The sequence below is a fragment of the Trichechus manatus genome, unplaced genomic scaffold, assembly GCF_000243295.1.
Source record: "Trichechus manatus latirostris isolate Lorelei unplaced genomic scaffold, TriManLat1.0 scaffold00008, whole genome shotgun sequence".
NCBI classification, from domain to species: domain Eukaryota; kingdom Metazoa; phylum Chordata; class Mammalia; order Sirenia; family Trichechidae; genus Trichechus; species Trichechus manatus.
The window spans coordinates 15675580-15693580 of NW_004443944.1; the positions used below are offsets into that span (position 1 = coordinate 15675580).

General features: G+C 49.0%; 1 protein-coding gene across 1 annotated transcript in view; it reads left to right on the forward strand.

Annotated features, from left to right (window-relative positions):
• The window catches only part of PREX1 (phosphatidylinositol-3,4,5-trisphosphate dependent Rac exchange factor 1), a 138880-nt gene that overhangs the window by 89690 nt on the left and 31189 nt on the right, over window positions 1-18001 (forward strand). Inside the window, exons 14-17 of the mRNA XM_023741468.1 lie at window positions 5742-5814; window positions 9284-9426; window positions 11330-11422; window positions 12687-12835. Coding sequence (XP_023597236.1) covers window positions 5742-5814; window positions 9284-9426; window positions 11330-11422; window positions 12687-12835 — 458 coding nt within the window. The remainder of the gene's footprint in view (window positions 1-5741; window positions 5815-9283; window positions 9427-11329; window positions 11423-12686; window positions 12836-18001) is intronic.

Sequence of the window (18001 nt, forward strand, 5' to 3'; positions counted from 1 at the left end):
GTCATTTTTCATCTGTTCCGTGTGTTATCTCATTTAGTCCTCAGAGCAACCCTGAGGGAAGTTCAGCTATTACCTTGCGAGGGGAGCTGTTTGGACCCTGGCACGGCCCCTCCCTGCAAGGGCAGCCGAGGCCTGCAGCGTCCTCATGTGGGGTAGCCAGAAACAGCTGGGTTCTCCCCAGGCCACCCTTGGCCACCTCCTGTTTCTGGGACCTCAGAGTTGCTCCACGTGCTCAGGCTCGGTTTCTTCTGCCTAACGTGGGATGGGTGACAGTGGTGACCTCTTGGGGTCTTCTGAGGTGCCCAGGAGGTAGAAGACAGAAGCGTTGCCGTTATTGTCCCCATCGCAGCTTGGTGGACCTTGCCCCTATTGGATAGGAGTGGACAGGCCCCTGCATCTCCCTGCTGGCCTCACTGCGGTGTAGGCTGCTCCCAGCCCTGTGGGCCTCCACGTGAACACGAGTTCACTGCACAATCGATACCTTGGCAGCCCTCTAGACTTCCTGTCCCAACAACTCCATTTTACTGATGAGGAAACCGAGTCTCAGGCAGTGTAGCTTGCCTCAGGGCACACAGTCACTGGGGCACTCACTGAAAGGTGATGTGTGTGCTAGGGTGATTGTTATTGTGTGTTGATAGCTAATAATAATAATAATGTAATATCAGCCCTCTGTATTGATGGCAGAGCCCTGGTGGCGCAGTGGTTAAGAGCTCGGCTGCTAACCGAAAGGTCAGCAGTTCGAATCCATCAGCTGCTCCTTGCAAACCCTATGGGGCAGTTCTGCTCTGTCCTATAGGGTTGCCGTCCTGAGTTGAAATCGACTCTAGGTCGGTGGGTTTTTTTGTTTTTGTTTTTTTTTGTGTTGATGACAGCTGGTAATACGGAGTCTGAGCAGGCATATCACTCAGCATGGCAGATGCCTTGGAGAAGTCAGGACTGAGAATAAAATAAATACATTCGAGGGAATGAAGCTTAGCGAAGTTAGGGAATTGCCCATGGTCACAGCTAACAAGTAGCAGAGCTGGGTTCTGACCCAGCTCTCTGCTCAGTGTCCTTGTGTCTAAGCTACCTGGGCTCCAGACACCCCGGGCTGTGGCTGGCAAGTGGAGGCCAGGGATCAGTGGTCTGGGGCAGGAGACAGCAGGAAACAGGCCAAAGAGCTAGGTGTGGGAGCGCACAAATCTGCAATTCCTGGTGCTGGCTCGGCAGGATCGTGCATGGAATGCCGCCCCGCTGACCCTACATGACTGGGCAGATGACAGGTTTTCAGGACGGTGGAAGGGGGCCAGGTGGGAGCAGGCAGAGGGATGGGGCTGGTGGGGGGACAACCCGAGGCACCGCAGAGCAAATAAAGGATAAACAGGGACAGGAGTCCTGGCTGCAACCCTGGAAAACTAGCCTCTCCTCTCTGAGCCTCAGTTTCCCTATCCATAACATGGAGGTGGGAAGAACCAAGCTCGGAAAGGCCTCCATCCTCACTGTGTAGCGTTAGGCAAACTGCCGAGCCCCTCTGTGCCTCAGTTTCTCATCTGTCAGTTGGGGTTGGTAAGAGTGGTTGGCCTCCAGGGCAACTGTGAAGACAGGGTGAAGCCATGCAGCACCTGGCACACAGGTCGTGAGCGAGAGGCTGCCATGGCCATTTCTGTGGAGTCTCAGAATTCGTGGGCCAAGGGGCCTGAGGCCCTACATAAATCAACACCCTGCTGTGTTCCATCTCCCCACTCTGCTTTGCCTCTGCCACGTCCATTCCTAGGTGGTTCTCCTGATGAGAAGTAGTTAAAGCAGCAAGTGCTCCCATCTGTCAGCTGCTCCCTGTGTGCCAGGCACTGGGCTGAGAGTCTTGCATGGGGCAGCTCATCGAGCCCTCAGAGAACTCTGAGGTCCAGGCATGATTATTTCCCCCCATCTTAGAAAGAAGCCGAGGGAAACGAGTCCAGAGTCAGTTTCCAAATCTGGTTTTCTTTTCACTCATTCATTCAGCAGCTATTTCTTGTGTCCCACAAGTGCCAGAGGCTGTGCTTCAAGGTGGGGAGACAGGGTGAACATGGCGGATTCCATGCCTGCCCGGAGGGAGCTGACACTCTAGTGGGGGAGACAGACCTTTAACTAAATAAATACACCAGTTAATGTCAGATTGTGACAAGTGCCACACAGTTATACACAGGTAATGAGTGTGTGATTGATGGATATTTGTTGGGGGGATGTGTGGCGGAGGTTGGGAGTGGCTTTAGGGTAGTTAGGGAGAGGCCTCTCTGAGGAGGTGACATGGGCGCTGAGACCTGATGAGCTGGGAGAAGGGCATTCCAGATGGAGGGAAGAGCAAGTGCAGAGCCCTGAGGTAGGGTCATGTGTGGTATGTGGAAGGAGCAGCCCACGAGGCCAGTGTGGCTGGATTGTGGGGGCAAGCAGGCGAGTGAGGCAGCTGAGGCGGTCAGTGTGGCTGGTGAGATGGCCCAGGATGTCTGGGCCCCAGGGCAGTGTCTGTGTGGCCTCCTTGGGGTGGGGAGAAAATGCCGCCTTTGGTGACTTGTGGTTCCCCACAGCTGGCGGGAGTGGTGCTTCCAGGGCTGTATTTCACTTCTGGCAACAGCCCAGGCATGTTAACCTGAGAATCCCTGCTGTACTAACTTTAGGAGCCTCCCCGATAATCCCTGAAGGGCCCTTGGGCGGGGAGAGTGTATGGGGGTGGCGGGAGGCGGGGATAGGCAGTGAGCCCAGGTTGTGAGTGCCTTGGAAAGCCGGGTGGGCTCCAGACCCTGCTGGGCCTCCCAGGCAGCAGAGTGGGCCTGCTGCCCGCTGGGCCCGGCCTCCCCTCCACTGGTCCTCACAGCTGGGGGGCGGCTGCTCCAGATGTGCCTCTTAGGGCCGCCTCCCCAGGCAGCATGCCAAGCATGCTGGCCCTCCAGCCACTGGCCTGGGGTCTCAGGGGAGAAATTTGCCCTGCTTTAAGTCAGCTGGGCAGCCCATGCAGTGGAATACTGAGGCCAGTGACTGCCCCAGGCCCTCTGGTCTGGGTCTAAGCTCCAGGCTAAGCAGCCTGAGTCCTGCAGCCTCTGAATAGCATTTATTTTCTTCTTTATCGGGAAATTCCCTTCCCAACCCCCAGCCTGCTGAGGAAGAAGGGACATTCAAGACCTCTGGCCTGGCTGCGTGGGGTGGGCACCTCTTAGGACATCTTACTTTTCGAGTCCTTTAAATGATAGGCTGTCCCTGCCTAGGACCCTCGGGATGTAATGTTGCTTGTTACCCGACGACAAGCTCCTGTATCATTTGGCTCCTGCTGCAGCTCCTTCATTCAATCAAGAAATGGTTATTGAGCACCTACTATAAGGTACCGAAGCTGCGGTCTTTGCAGTTGCCTCATATACATGAGAAAGCCAGACAATGAATAAGGAAGACCACAGAAGAATTGATGTGTTTGAACTGTGGTGTTGTTAGCAAAAAATATTGAATGTACCCTGGACTGCCAAAAGAGTGAACAAATCAGTCTCAGAAAACATACGACCAGAATACTTCTCAGAAGGGAGGATGGTGAGGCATGAGGAAAGACCAATCGCTAGAGAAGGACATGTTTGGTAGAGGGTCAGCGAAAACCAGGGAAACCCTCAATGAGATGGATTGACACAACAGCTGCAGCAATGGACTCAAACATACCAATGACCATGGAGCTGGCACAGGACTGGGCAATATATCGTTCTGTTATAGATACGGTTGCCGTGAGTTGGAGCCAACTTGACGGCAGCTAACCAACACGACAACTGTGTGCCAGGCCCTGTTCTAAGCCCTGGCGATTCAGCCGAGAACAGGCAAGATGAAGGTCCTTGTCCTTGTGGAGCAGATCTCCAGCTCACCTCTCCTGGCCAGCCTTGGTTCCTCCTACATGCTGAGCCTCTCCCTACCCTGCACTTCTGCCTGTGCTGTCCCCCACTGCACACACAACCATAACTCCCCCACAACTCACAGACTTTGCCTGGATGTATTGAGATTATTTGGGGTGCAAGCAACAGAAACAGACTCTGGCTAATTTAAGAAGAAAAAAAGAGAAGGCATATCGGGAGGGTATGGGGCATTCACAGAGCCCAGGGAAGACCTAGGAGCCAGGTCTTAGAGAGGACAGGCTCCAGAAACTCCCAGCTTCTCAGAAGCAGGAGCCAAGGGGGACATGTCTTTGGAGCACTGCCATCAGGAAGACTCAGCACCAACTCCTGTTTGTCCTTGGGTTCCTCCACTCAAGTCTCATGTTCCTGGGGCAGGGAGTGTCCTGTTGGCCTAGCTTAGATCCTGTGTCCCCACCCGACTGGGGAGGGCAGCGGACTCTGATGTCCTATCCCACAAGACTACATCCAACATGGGAGAATTGGCCCCAAAGGCAGAACCAATAGAGGCTCACCACACTGGCCACTTTGGTTCATTCTTCAGATTTCTGGTTGGATGTCGCTTCCAGCCAAGCCCTAACATGAGCCATATCCCCCAGGGTTCATTTGTATCACCTTGGAATGTTTTCAGTTGTGAAGATAGAAAACCCAACGAAACAGTGGCTTAAACAGATAATCTTGCCACATATTAAGAAGTGTGGAGCTTTGTGGTTCCAGGGCTGGTTTCTGGGCTCAGTGGTGTCATGGAGGACCCAGGAACCTTCCATCTTTCACTCTGCCACCCTCAGTACCTCAGCAGAGTCATCCATCTTGGTTACAAGATGGCTGCTGCAGCCCCAAGCCTAACTTCCTCACATGGCTTTGTCCCAGGCAGGGAGAGTGGTGCTGCCCTTTCATCAGGGAGGAATGTGTTTTCAGCAACCTCTGGTAGGCTTCCTCTGATGTCTCATCGGCTGAAGCTGGGTCAGTTGGGAACTAAATTTGATTTCTAGTGTCAGAGATCCAACTACAGAGGCTGAAGCAAATTGTTGTTGGGTACCACTGAGTCAATTCTGACTCATAGCGACCCTGTAGGACAGAGTAGAACTGCACATAGTGTTTTCTAGGCTGTAATCTTTACGGAAGCAGAACGCCAGGTCTTTCTCCTGCAGAGCTACTGGGTAGGTTTGAACTGCCAACCTTTTGGTTAGCAGCTGAGTGCTTAACCATTGTGCTACCAGGGCTTCTTTGAAAGAAATTAGGTATTTTTCTCTTGTATAATAGAAGCCCAGAGGTTGGTGATCCAGAGCTAGCAGGGCAGTCCCATGATATCATTGTGGACCAGACTCCCTCTGCCATCCTTTCTGCTCTGCCATCCTTATCATGTAGTTCCATCCTAGAGGTCACATGATGGTCTAGGATGACTGCAGGAGCTCCATCCATTACATCTTTGTTTCAGGCAGGAGGAAGAGAGAGGAAGGGCCACGGGCAGAGGGGGTTTTGCCAGAGCTCCCTCCCAGCGATTTCTACTTATATCTGACTGGCCACCTCTGGCTACAGGGGAGTCTGGGAAATGTTAGTTTTGTAGATAGAGACTTCGTCTATAACAATGCTGGATTTCATTACTAGGGAGGGATGCCCCAGTGCTTGTTGCTAGGCAACCAACAGTGTCTGCCACTTAAAGTCTCCATTGTTCCTTTGTAGCATTTATCACAAGTACAATTAAACAGTTTTCTTGTTTGGGATTTGTTAGTAGTGATCACAAGCATGTATGGGGATATTGCAGTAAACAAAACAGACGAAAGTCCTCGCCCTTGTGGAGCCTGCATCCCAGGTTGTGGGCTTTTTCGATGGTGGTCTGCCTAATGCCTTCTTGATCCATTCCAGGGAGACTGCCAGACGCGGGAGGAGGCGGTGGCACTTGGCGTGGGACTGTGTAACAACGGCTTCATGCACCACGGTAACGCACTCGCCCTTACCCTAGACCAATCTCCCAGGGTTCTGGCCTTCCTGGGTTGCCTATCCTAGTATGGGAGTGCTGGCAGGAACCCAGGGAAGGGAAACTGAGGCCTCAAGAGAGCAAGTGATGGCTGGAGGCTGCACAGTGTACTGGTGGGAGAACCTGGGCTAGATGCTGGGTCTGTGGCTCTGTGGACCACTGGAGTGAGCAGCTCATGTCCCACCCTGGCCCCTCAATGTTCTGTATTGATTGAGAGGTCACGTCAGGTGTCTCATATGGACCTAAATGGTGAAGCTTAGCTGGAAAAGCATGGATTGAATTTGAGGTCAGATTGGGCTTCCTGCGCCCTTCTTCCTGGATTGGATGTGGCCTCCCAGGGTGGGCAGCAAGGCCCATGGGCTTCTGCTTGGAGGAGAGGGGAAGTGACCCTGTGGGGACTGTGGACAGCAGGTTGTGAACTCGAGAGGAAGGAAGCCAGACTGGGCCCTTCCTGCGATGTTCATTCACTTTTGCGGGCCTTATCCCTCAGATGGGGTTGCTATATGAGTCAGAATCGACTTAATGGCACCCAGTAACAACAACAACCCCTCAGGTAAGTCACTTCTCTCCCACGTGGACCACATGGTCTATGCACCTGTTCAACTCTGCCATGGTAGCACAGAAGCAGCCAAAGGGGATACGTCAACAAATGGGTGTGGCTGTGTTCCAATAAAACTTTATTTATAAAGTCAGGCTGTGGGCCATACTCTTTCAACCCTTGGTCTAACTGCTGGGTGAGAGAGATACACCATGGTCTGAAAGGTCATCAGGTCCATCCCCCTGCCTTATAGCCAGCCGACCTGGTCCTAGGCCTGACCCAGCTGACTCCCATTAAGCCCAGGCCCCTCTTTGGGCCTCAGCTTCCTCCACCTTTCGACTGAGGCCTTGCTGCCCCCTTCTCTTCTGAGCTCAGCAAGCTAGTGGTTCTGTGAGGTTAGAGGTGGGCAGGACTGGCCCAGCAGATGATGACCTCATCATCCTTGCTCTCACCAGAGTCCGTTGTTCCCAGAAGCCGCTCTTCCCCGTGGCGCCCCGACACAGCTCTGCCCCCCACACCAGTCAGCTGGGCAGAACCTCTCATTTGTGGGTGATGGTGATGAGGAGTCCACCCCAGCTGCTATTCCGGGAAGGCTGCTGGCTGAGGACATTCCGCAGGGGGCAATTGCCAGGCAAGGCTGACGCCCTCAGGGAGAAAAATTGCAGGGCGCGGGCCCTGCACCCCATCCCCTGCCACGAACTCAAAAATAGGCTATAACAGGAAAGGGCCAAATCCTAGAGTTGTGGCCACAGCAAAACACAGGGTAGGGCAGAGGGGTGGGGCTGGGCCCCCCGGCACCTCCTGCCGCACCTCCCGCCATGTCTGAACTGAGCTCAGAGGGCCCCAAGGTGTCCTCACTTTAGGCACATATGGGGAACCTGAGGTTCACCATCGAATCCTCGAAGCCACCCTGGGAAGTTGGTGCTGTTATTATCCCCATAGATGAGGAAACTGAGGCTCAGAGAGGCTAAAGGGCATGAAGTTAGTAAATGGCTGAATCAGGATCTGTGCACATCTTACAAAGCCCGACGAGCAGCCTTGCCTTAAAGACGTGAAGGGTTGGACCTCACCCGGCCAAGCTGTTTTCCCCAAACGCTTCAGCAGAGATGAAGCACTGTGCTTCCCCCACCCACCCCGAGTCTTTTAACTTCATGTTTATGCTGGCGGCAGAGCCAGCGGCCCTGTGGGGCCTGGCTCCCAGCTCTGGGGAAAGCAGCAATTTGTGTGTCTGTTTTTTCCAAAGAGGTAATAGGGGCGGCCTGAGAAAGACGCTCACAAACAGGTAGACGCCCCGGTGAAGCATCCTGGGAGATGAAAGGGAAAGAAAGAAAGGTCTCCTGCTGCTTTTTATTTAGTCACCAAACCAGTAAAAAGCCTGTCTTTAGGGATTACAGGGATGTCTCACCGCTAAAGCAGCTGTTTTGCTTCTTTCAGGGGACTGCTGACCTTAAACAACTGGCTTTACTTCACAGAGCCTCAGTTTCCTCCTTTGAATAATGGTTATATTCCTTCCTGCTGTTGTCTGACAGCCTAGGCTGGGCAACACAGTGAAAAAGAGAAGCCTGGATGAGGGTAGTTTTGCCACCTACTGGCTCTGTGACCTTTAGCACTTTATTTAGCCTTTTTGGGTCTCAGTCTCCCCATCTGTAAAATGGGTATCAAAAATCCTTCCTTGTTCAATGAACTTAGGTGTGTGTTCACTCTGTGCCTGGCACTAGTAAGTGTTTAGTTAAATTGGTATCCACAGGGATCAGATCACATATTGGTTGTTACTGGTTATTTTTATTCATTTTCATGGCTTGTCCTAGACAGGTGTTGGCAAACTTTTTCTGTAAAGGGTCAGATAGTAAATATTTTAGGCTTTGTGGACCATACATCTCTGTCATAGCTACTCAACTCTGTCATCATTGTGCGAAAACAACCATAGCTAATACATAAACGAGTGGACGTGGCTGTGTCCCAATAAAACTTTATTTATAAAAACAGGTAGTGGGCTGGGTTTGGCCTGAGGGGCCATAGTATGCCAATCAGTAGTGTAAAGTGTCTCATTGGGGCCCCTTTCTGATTACTAATGAGGCTGAGCTCCTTTTTATATACTTGCTGCCCATTTGGGTTTCCCCGTCCATTAATTGCTTGTTCGTATTCTTCGCTCATTTGTCTGTGGGTTTCTCAGCTTTTTCTGGTTGATTTGGTGGATTTCTTGTATATTCTAGATATTAATCCCCTGTTGGGTTTAGACACTAGAGTTATCTTCAGATATGCCTGTGGAGTAGTTATTCAAGAGAAGTTTTTATAGTGTATTTTTACGGGTCTTATGTACGGACTCCTTTTTCATCCTAGGAAAAAAGATATTCTCCTACATTTTGTGTTATTAGCTTTAGTTTTACTATTCATATTTATGTCTTTAATCCATCAGGAGTTTATTGTTGTATGTAGTGTGAGGTAGGGATGCAGTTTTATTCTTTTTCCCTGAGTGAGCCAATTTTTCCTGCACCGTTTGTGGAATACTCCATCTAATCATTCATCATCCATCATATACTGAGTTCCCATAAACACATGGGTTCTTTCATATGATGTCTCCTCTCTTCCACCAGCTGTTTGTCTGTTTCTATTCCAGTTCAACACTGTTTTTGTTCCTGTGGCTTTGTAGTATGTCTTTATAGCAGGTGGTGCAAACTCAGATTTTTCAAGACAAGTCAGAAAGTCAGATTTTTATGTGAACTATCCTAATATGTTGATGTTGGCCCACAATTCCATTTTTAATAAACCACTGTGCTGGCTAAACCAAACGTGTCCAGGGGCTAGTTCCGGCCCACGGCTGCCAGTTGGCAAATGCTGCTGAAACATTCCCATGTGAGCCCAACTGTGAGCTTGTCTGTCTGGGGCTTGCAGTGCTGGAGAAGAGCGAGTTCAAGGATGAGTCCCAGTACTTCCGTTTTCATGCCGACGAGGAGATGGAGGGAACCAGCAACAAGAACAAACAGCTTCGCAATGACTTCAAGCTCGTGGAGAACATCCTGGCCAAGCGCCTGCTGGTAGGAACAGAGCCAAGCTGCTGGGCCTTCCTTCCGAGACCCAGCTACAGGCCTAGGAGCTGGTTGGCCTTTGGGTTATAGCCAGAGGAGGTTCAACTCTGAGTACCAAGGAGTATGGGGGATTCTAGATGGTAGGTGGAGACATGGCCAAAAGGCCAAGTCAGTTCATTGGCCAGGGCTTACCCTCTTCCTAAGAGCCCTCGTGGTGCAGTGGTTAAGTGCTCGGCTAACCAAAAGGTTGATAGTTTGAACCTACCCGGTGGCTCCGCAGCAGAAAGACCTGGGGATCTGCTCCTGTAAAGATTGTGGCTTGGAAAACCCTCTGGGGCAGTTCTACTCTGCAACATGGCTGGGGTTGCAGTGAGTTGGAATTGACTTAACAGCACCTAATAACAACAACAACACCCCTCTTCCTAAAAGAGAGTGGGCTTGCTTGGCATCCTTCCCTGTCCTTTCCATTCCATCTCCCCTCTCCCTCACTGTTTCCCCAGTTAGCATTGTGCAGAGAGGATGGCCTTCTGGAATCACTCAGCCTGCATTCCGAGTGGCTAAGGTCTTACAGCCTGGCGTCCTGTCCATGTTCAGTTGCCATATACATCCTTGAAGTTAGGTGGAGCATTTACCAGCCTGTTCAGATACTGCATCAGCCTAGCCCACCAAACCCACTTTTCTGCTTACGGATGAGCCCTCATCTTAATGCCTGGCCCACAGTGGTCAATCAAGAGAGAGACTCAGAAAAGTTACGTCTCTTGCAACATTCAGAGTTGGAGCTGAGGTCTGACTAATAGGAAGATGGCTCCATGAAGTGCTGTAATACCAGCTTCTTTCCTTTGGTACTTGTGGGGGCTGCTGTTCACTCTGAGTCCCATTTCTTCCGCCCACAAGCCCTCCAGCTCTCCCATCGCACTTGGGATAAAACCTAAATTCCTCCTCATGGCCTGCAAGACTGTCTGCTTCTCCAGCTTCATCTCCTTCACTCTCTCCCTCCCTCATGCTACTCCAGCCACCCTGACCTTTCTTATCCTCCCAGGTCTTGGGGCCTGCCTCAGGGCCTTTGCACATACTGTGGCCGCTGCCTGGAGCACTTTCTCCCACTCCTGATGAAACTCTGTTCCTCATTTCATTCAAGTCTTAGCTCCTCTGACCCCCCTTTCTAGAATAGAACCCCCTGCCCTGCCATGTTCTGTCATTTTAAGCTGCTTTATTTTTCTTCAAACCCCTTATCACTCCCTGCATCACATTCTGTATATTTTTATTTGTTTACTGTCTGCCTCCTCCACTAGACGGTCACCTATGTGAGGGCAGGAACCGCTCTGTCTTGCTCAGTCCCGCGTCTCGAGGACCTGGCAGAGTATCTGGCCCATATGATAGGCAGCTGCTTAGTAAATGTTTGTTGAATGAATACATGCATTTTCCTGTACCCCTTCCCCTGAGGGAACCCTGGCGCCGCCTTCCAACTGGTGCGCCACCCTGCCGTGGGGAGGAACCGCTCCCCACTCAGCTCCTTTCCTAACCCCACATCCTTGGTGGCTGGGCTCCTTTAGTTCTGTTTCATTCAGTAAGTCGATAAATATTTACTGAGCACCTACGGTATGCCAGTAGGTGGGGAGGCAGTGGGGAATAAGAAAGGAGGCCCTGTTCTCAGGTTGGAACGAGACAGGGCAGACAGGCAGTAAAAAGTAAACCTACATGTAATCAGAGACAGGCCGTGGTAAGACCCAGGTGGCATGTCTTCATATAACATACATGTATTGAGCACCTACTGTGTGCCGAGCACTGTTGGCTTCCCTGCACGCCTGTCCCCTCTACCCCGTGGTAGGTCTTGAGCAAGTAGAGCCACTAGGGTTATGGTCCTGGGTGGGGGCCAGGGCAGGGCTGACCCCCTCCTGCCTTGGGCCTGCAGATCTTGCCCCAGGAGGAAGACTACGGCTTCGAGATCGAGGAGAAGAACAAGGCTGTGGTGGTGAAGTCGGTCCAGAGGGGCTCGCTGGCCGAGGTGAGCCTCTGGCGGGGGGAGGGGGTCCTTCTGGCTGGGGCCGCGTGCAGGCGGTAGAGTGGAAGGTCTCTCTCAGCATTCCTTGAGGGTCCTCTTAGGGTTCTGAGGGAGGCAGGCCAGCTCAGCAAATCCTGGAATGTCAGCTGGTTCTTCTTTTCTCCTTGCTCATGTGGGAAAACTGAGTCCAGGACTGACTTGTTTGTAGTTGCTGGGGGAGCTGGGATTGAGCCCTGCTGCTCAGGACTGCCCTTCTGGTGTATTCCACCAGCTCCCTCTCCTGGGCCCTGTGGGGAGAGACAAGGAAAAAAGCAAGAGGCTTCTGAATCAGGATTTAGGTTCAGCTGTGATAATGGAATAAGGACCCCTGGTGGCGCAGTGGTTATTAAACACTTGGCTGCTAACCAAAAGGTCAGAGGTTTGAACTCCCCAGCTGCTCTACGGGAGAAAGACAGGGCAGTCTGCTCCCGTAAAGGTTACAGCCTTGGAAACTCTATGGGGCAGTTCTACTCTGTGTTACAGGGTCACTGTGAGTCAGAATCAACAGCAGCGGGTTTGGTTTTGATTTTTGCTGATAATGGGAAAAACCAAAGACCAGTGGCTTGAATAAGATGGAGGCTAGTTACACTCTCGTCTACGCAGTCTGGAGAGCGAAAGTCAGGAAAGCAATCTGGGGCAGGCCAGGGGTTCAGCACCAGGTCCTCTGCCGCACGTCCTCTCGGTGTCTCCTGGGAAAGGGGGTAGGGGGCAGATGCACCGCCGCATTGTCCAGGCGCGGCACGCCTCCTTGCAGCAATTAGGAATGATTTTGGCTGCGTGCTCGCCTCGTAGCAGCTGAAGCAATAGAGCAATAGAGCTTTATTTTCCTAATGACACAAGTGGTGAGAAGGAGGTGATTACGAGTCTTGGTTCAGGGCTGGCATCTCCTCAGTTTTCTTGGCTAATCTCTCATGGTCACAATATGGCTGCCCCAGTTGAATGCTTTGTGTCCTCACACAACAGGCCAACACACATCAAAGTTTCTTTTCAAGGAAAAACATCTTTTCCGTTGGCGCCTCCAGCAGGCTTCCCTTCACAGCTCATTGGCCAGAACTGGGCCTCATGCATACCCCTTAACCACTTACCACGGGAGTTGGGGTTGTCGTGGCAGGCTTACCTGGTCGTGCTTGATCCCTGGGCTGGGTTGCCATACTGCCTGAATGTTTGGGGTTCCTTAGTGAGGAAGAAAGGAAGTTAGTAACTTGGTGTGCATGTCTCTCCAACCAAGATGGCAGGCCTGCAGGTGGGGAGGAAGATCTACTCCATCAATGAGGACCTGGTATTCCTGCGGCCCATCTCGGAGGTGGAGATCCTCCTCAACCAGTCCTTCTGCTCCCGGTGCCCACTGCGCCTCCTGGTGGCCACCAAGGCCAAAGAGTGAGTGTCCCCAGGGGCAAGTGACCGGCCAAGCTTCCTCTCATTGAAGAGTTGCCAGAGGCCTAGGGGTGGGGGGGATGGCGGTGGTGGTGGCGGTGGCATGAACTCCTATTTCCCCATGGATAGGACCTACTGCTGGCAGCACATGTTAAGATGCTGGATGCCTTCATTCATTCCACAGATATTTATCGAGTACCCACTGTGTACCGAGTAGTGTTTCAGACTCCAAGGATACAGCTGTATCGGGATGGGTACAGTTCCTACCTTCCTAGATCTCAGAGCCTAGTTGGGGACAGAGGAGGAGACAGATGATAAACAGATAAAGCAGTGAGATATACACTGAACCAGGTAGTGGTAAGCATGATGCAGACATGTAAAGATGGGAAGGGTCATGGAGTGTACGTAGGGATGGTGATCAGGGAAGACTTCACCAAGAATTTGGGTGAAGACTTGAGGAGGTGAGGGAGGGAGTCAAGGGGACATCTGAAGGAAGAGAGTTCCAGGCAAAGGGGGGACAGCAAGTGCAAAGGCCCCGAGGTGGAACCATGTCTAGTGTGTTTGTGGAACATTGAGGAAGCTAATGTGGCTGCAGCAGAGTGAGTGAGAAGGAGGCGTAGGAGATGAGGCTGCCTGAACAATGGGGTCCTAGGCCCTGCCCAACCTTGTGTCCACTGTGGACCCATGGAGAGCCTCTGGAAGGTTCTGAGCAGAGGCGAGGTTCTGACAGAGTCCCTCTGGCTGCGTGTGGAGACTGTATTGCCGGGGCAGAGGTGGAAGCAGGCAGGTGGTGAGGCTGGTGGCTCAGCCCCGCGTGGGAGCAGTGGAGGTGGTGAGAAGCCGTCGGATAGTGGATGTAGGTACAGGAGAAACATTTTCTGTTTTAAAAATTATGTTTTTGTCTTCACTTCTCCCTTCTATTTGAGGCAAATGTCACTATTCATGGAAGTGGTGGAAAGTTTTGAATGTGATTATTTTAGTAAAAAGGCTACCAATTTAGGGAAAATGACTGATAGTTTGGTTGGCATGTGGAAGTGGCAAAAGTCACGTAGGTGGAACATGCATGCAGAAAGTTCTGGAAATACTTGGGGTTTGAGAACAGGCTCCTGGGATGGTTTTTTCTGGTGAGTGGGGGCGGGAAGGACAGTCCTGTAGCATGGTATGGGGGACATGCCCTGGACAGGGAGGTGGGACAGCTGAATTAGTGATTAGTGACACCTGCTCCATCCTGGCAGTGCTTGCCCCACCCCCTGCTCTGGCCTTCTGCCTGTAGAATGGCTGAGACCTGGGCTTTTAGCCCACGTTACCTGGGGCACCCGTGTGGGTGTTTTTCTTCTTGGGTCAGCACCCAGAAATGCTGGGCCATCTCGTGACTTCCCATCTGTGATTCTATTTCTTAAAAAATACTTCGTGATTTTAGAAAAAATTTACATAGCAAATTAGGTTCTCATTTAACAATTTCTATATATATTATTCAGTGACATTGGTTACACTTCCACAATGTGTCAGCATTCTCTGTTTCCATTCTGGTTGTTCTGTTTCCTTTAATCTAGCTTCCTTATCCCCCCTTACCTTTTTGATCTTTGGTCTAGGGTAAATGTCGACCGTTAGGTCTCATCTCTGTGATTGTTCTGAGGAGCACAGCACTCACGGGTGATATTATTTATCTTATGAGCCATTCTGTCTTTTGGCTGATAGGTGACCTCAGGGAGTGGTTTGAGTTCCAAGTTTAAAGGGTATCCCAGGGTGATAGTCTTTGGGGTTCCTCTAGTCTCTATTGGTCCAGTAAGTCTGGCTTTTTTTGGGAATTTGAGCTTTGTTCTACATTTTTCTTCCATTCTGTCTGGGGCCATCTATTGTGTCCCTAGTCTGAACGATTGGTAGTGGTAGCTGGTCTCAAGGTAGGTGACGCCGTGATTCGTGTAGACTATTAGTCCTGAAGACTAGTTCCTTTTTTTGAGTCTTTGGTTTCCTTCTTTCTCTTTTGCTCCAAACGTGTGGAGACCAGTAGTTGTATCTTAGATGGCTGCTCCAAAGCTCACCAAACTAGGGTGTAGAACATTATCTTTATGAGTTATGTTATGCCAGTTGACCGAGTTGTCCCCCAAGAGTATGGTCGTAAGCCCTTAAACCCAGTAACTCAATCCTGTGAGGTATTTGTTTATGTCTAGGAAGTATTCATAACTACATGGCTTATTTTATACATGAATATATATGCAGCACACCAAATTGCCAATGGGAACACCTATATATGCATACCTGCCCCCCGGTATACTGGTTACATGGGTAGATATGTATGCTTATATATGTATGTGCTTATCTATACATGTAGAAGCATACATATCTTCCCATGTAACCACACACATTTTTTTTTTTGGTCATTATTACTGTTGTTGCAAACTTGTATATGTTGTGGCCTTTACCAAAATTGTTCCTATTCTTGTGTACTTCTTAGTGTCCTCTTTTACCTTGGTGAAGGTGTGCTGACTACACCTTTATTTGGTATTGCCTTAAAACAAAAAAAAAAGCAAGTTGATTCCGACTCATAGCGATCCTATAGGACATAGTAGAACTGCTCCATAGGGTTTCCAAGGAGTAGCTGATGGATTCGAACTGCTGACCTTCTGGTTAGCAGCTGAACTCTTAACCACTATGCCACCAGGGCTCGTGTATTGCCTTACCCAACACCAAGACTAATAAGTGTCTACTATCTAAAAAATGATTCCCCCTCCTTTTCCCTACCATGCCTGGTACCCACCGAAGAATGATGCTTTCTGTATATGTATCTATTTTTTTCTTTTTATAATAGTGACATCATACAGTATTTGTCCTTTTGTGATTGACTTATTTCAGTCAGCATAATGACCTCCAGATTCATCCATGTTATAGTATATTTTGGAGTCCTAGTGGTGCAGTGGTTAAGACCTTGGCTGCTAACTGAAAGGTCAGCAGTTTGAATCCTCCAGCTGTTCCTTGGAAACCCTGTGGGGCAGCTGTACTCTGTGCTTTAGGGTTGGTTTTTGGTTTATAGTATATTATAGTATATTTTGAGAACTCATTGTTATTCTTTATGGCTGCATAGTATTCCATTGCGTGTATGTACCACCGTTTGTTTATCTGTTCATCTGTTGATGGGCAGGTAGGTTGTTTCTGTCTTTTTGCTGTTGTGAATAATGCTGCAGTGAACATAGGTGTGCACAGATCTGTTTGTGTCAGTAGGTTTAGTTCTCTAGGGTATATACCTAGGAGTGGGATTGCTGGATCATAGGGTATTTCTATTTCTAGCTTTTTGAGGAAGCACCATACTATTTTCCATAGTGGTTGAACCAATTTACAACCCCACTAGCAGTGGAGCAGGGTTCCAGTCTCCCCACAACGTCACTAGCATTTGTTTTCTGTTTTTTTTTTTTTTTTTTTTTTTTTTGGTTAAGTGCCACTTTTGCAGGGGTGACATAGTATCTCGTAGTTTTGATTTGCATCTCTCTGGCTAAAGATTGTGTACATATTTTCATGTGTTTGTCGGCTGCTTGGATGTCGTCTTTGGTGAAGTGTTTGTTCATATCCTTTGCCCATTTTTAATTGGGTTGTTTGTCTTTTTGTTGTTGAGTTGTTGAAGTGTTCTGTATATTTTAGAGATTAGATCCTTATCAGATACAGCATTCCCAAAGATGTTTCCCAATCTGTAAGTTTTCTTTTTACTCTTTTGATAAAGTTTTTTGATGAGCATAATTAATTTTTAGGAGGTCCCAGTTGTCTAACTTGTCTTCATTGCTCGTGTATTTGTAGTTGTGTTTGGTAATGTCTGTATAATCTTCCAGGAACTTTATAGTTTTGGCCTTAACATTTAGGTGTTTGATCCATTTTGAGTTAGTTTTTGTGTATGATGTTAGGTATGGCTCCTGTTTCGTTTTTCTGCAGTTTTGCCAGCACCATTTGTTAAAGACACTGCTTCTTCCCCTGTTGAATGGACTTTGACACCTTGTCGAAAATCAGCTGACCATAGACGGATGGATTTATTTCTGGGTTCTCAATTGTGTTCCATTGGTCTGTGTATCTGTCATTGAACCAGTACTAGGCTGTATAGTATGTTGTGAGATCAGAGAGTGTGAGGCCTCCTACTTTGTTCTTCTTCTTCAATATTGCTTTGGCTATTTGGAGTCTTGTTCCTTTACATATAAAGATGGTGGTATGTTTTTCCATTTCGGTAAAGAAAGTTGTTGGAATTTGGATTGGGATTGTATTATATCTATAGATCACTTTGGGAAGTATTGATAATTTCACAACGTTGTGTCTTCCAATCTGTGAGCATGGAATGTTTTTCCATTTATGAAGGTCACTTTTAGTTTCTTGTGGTATTGTTTTATAGTTTTCATTGTATAGGTCTTTTACATCCCTGGTTAGGTTTATTCCTAGGTATTTTATCCTTTTGTGGGCTATTGTAAATGGTATTGTTTTCTTGATTTCCTTTTTGGAGTTCTCCTTGCTAGTGTAAAGGAACCCAGCTGATTTTTGTGTGTTGATCTTGTACTCTGTCACTTGAGTGAATCCTTCTATTAGATCCAGCAGCTTCCTTGTGGAATCTCTGGGTTTTTCTATGTAAAGAATCATGTCATCTGTGAATAGAGGTAGTTTTACTTCTTCCTTTCCAATTTTGATACCCTTTATTTCCCTTTCTTGTCTTACTGCTCTGGCTAGGACTTCCAGTACAGTATTGAATAAAAGGGGCGATAGTGGGTATCCTTGTCTTGTACCCATTCTCAAGGGGAAGGTGTTCAGTCTTTCTCCATTGAGAATAATGTTGGCTGTTGGTTTTGCATATATGCTGTTATTATATTGAGGAATTTCCCTTCTGTTCGTGTTTTGCTAAGAGTTTTTATCAGGAAAGGTGTTGGATTTTATCAAATGCCTTTTCTGCGTCAATTAAGATGATGGCATGTGATTCTTTTCCTTTGTTTTATTTATGTGGTGAATTATGTTGATTGATTAGAATTTCTAGTGTTCAACCATCCTTGCATTCCTTATATGAATCCCACCTGATCATTGTGTGTGATTTTTTTGATATGCTGTTGAATTCTGTTGGTTAGAATTTTGTTGAGAATTTTTGTGTCTGTATTCATGAGGGATATTGGTCTGTAATTTTCTTTTTATCTGGTGTCTTTACCTGGTTTT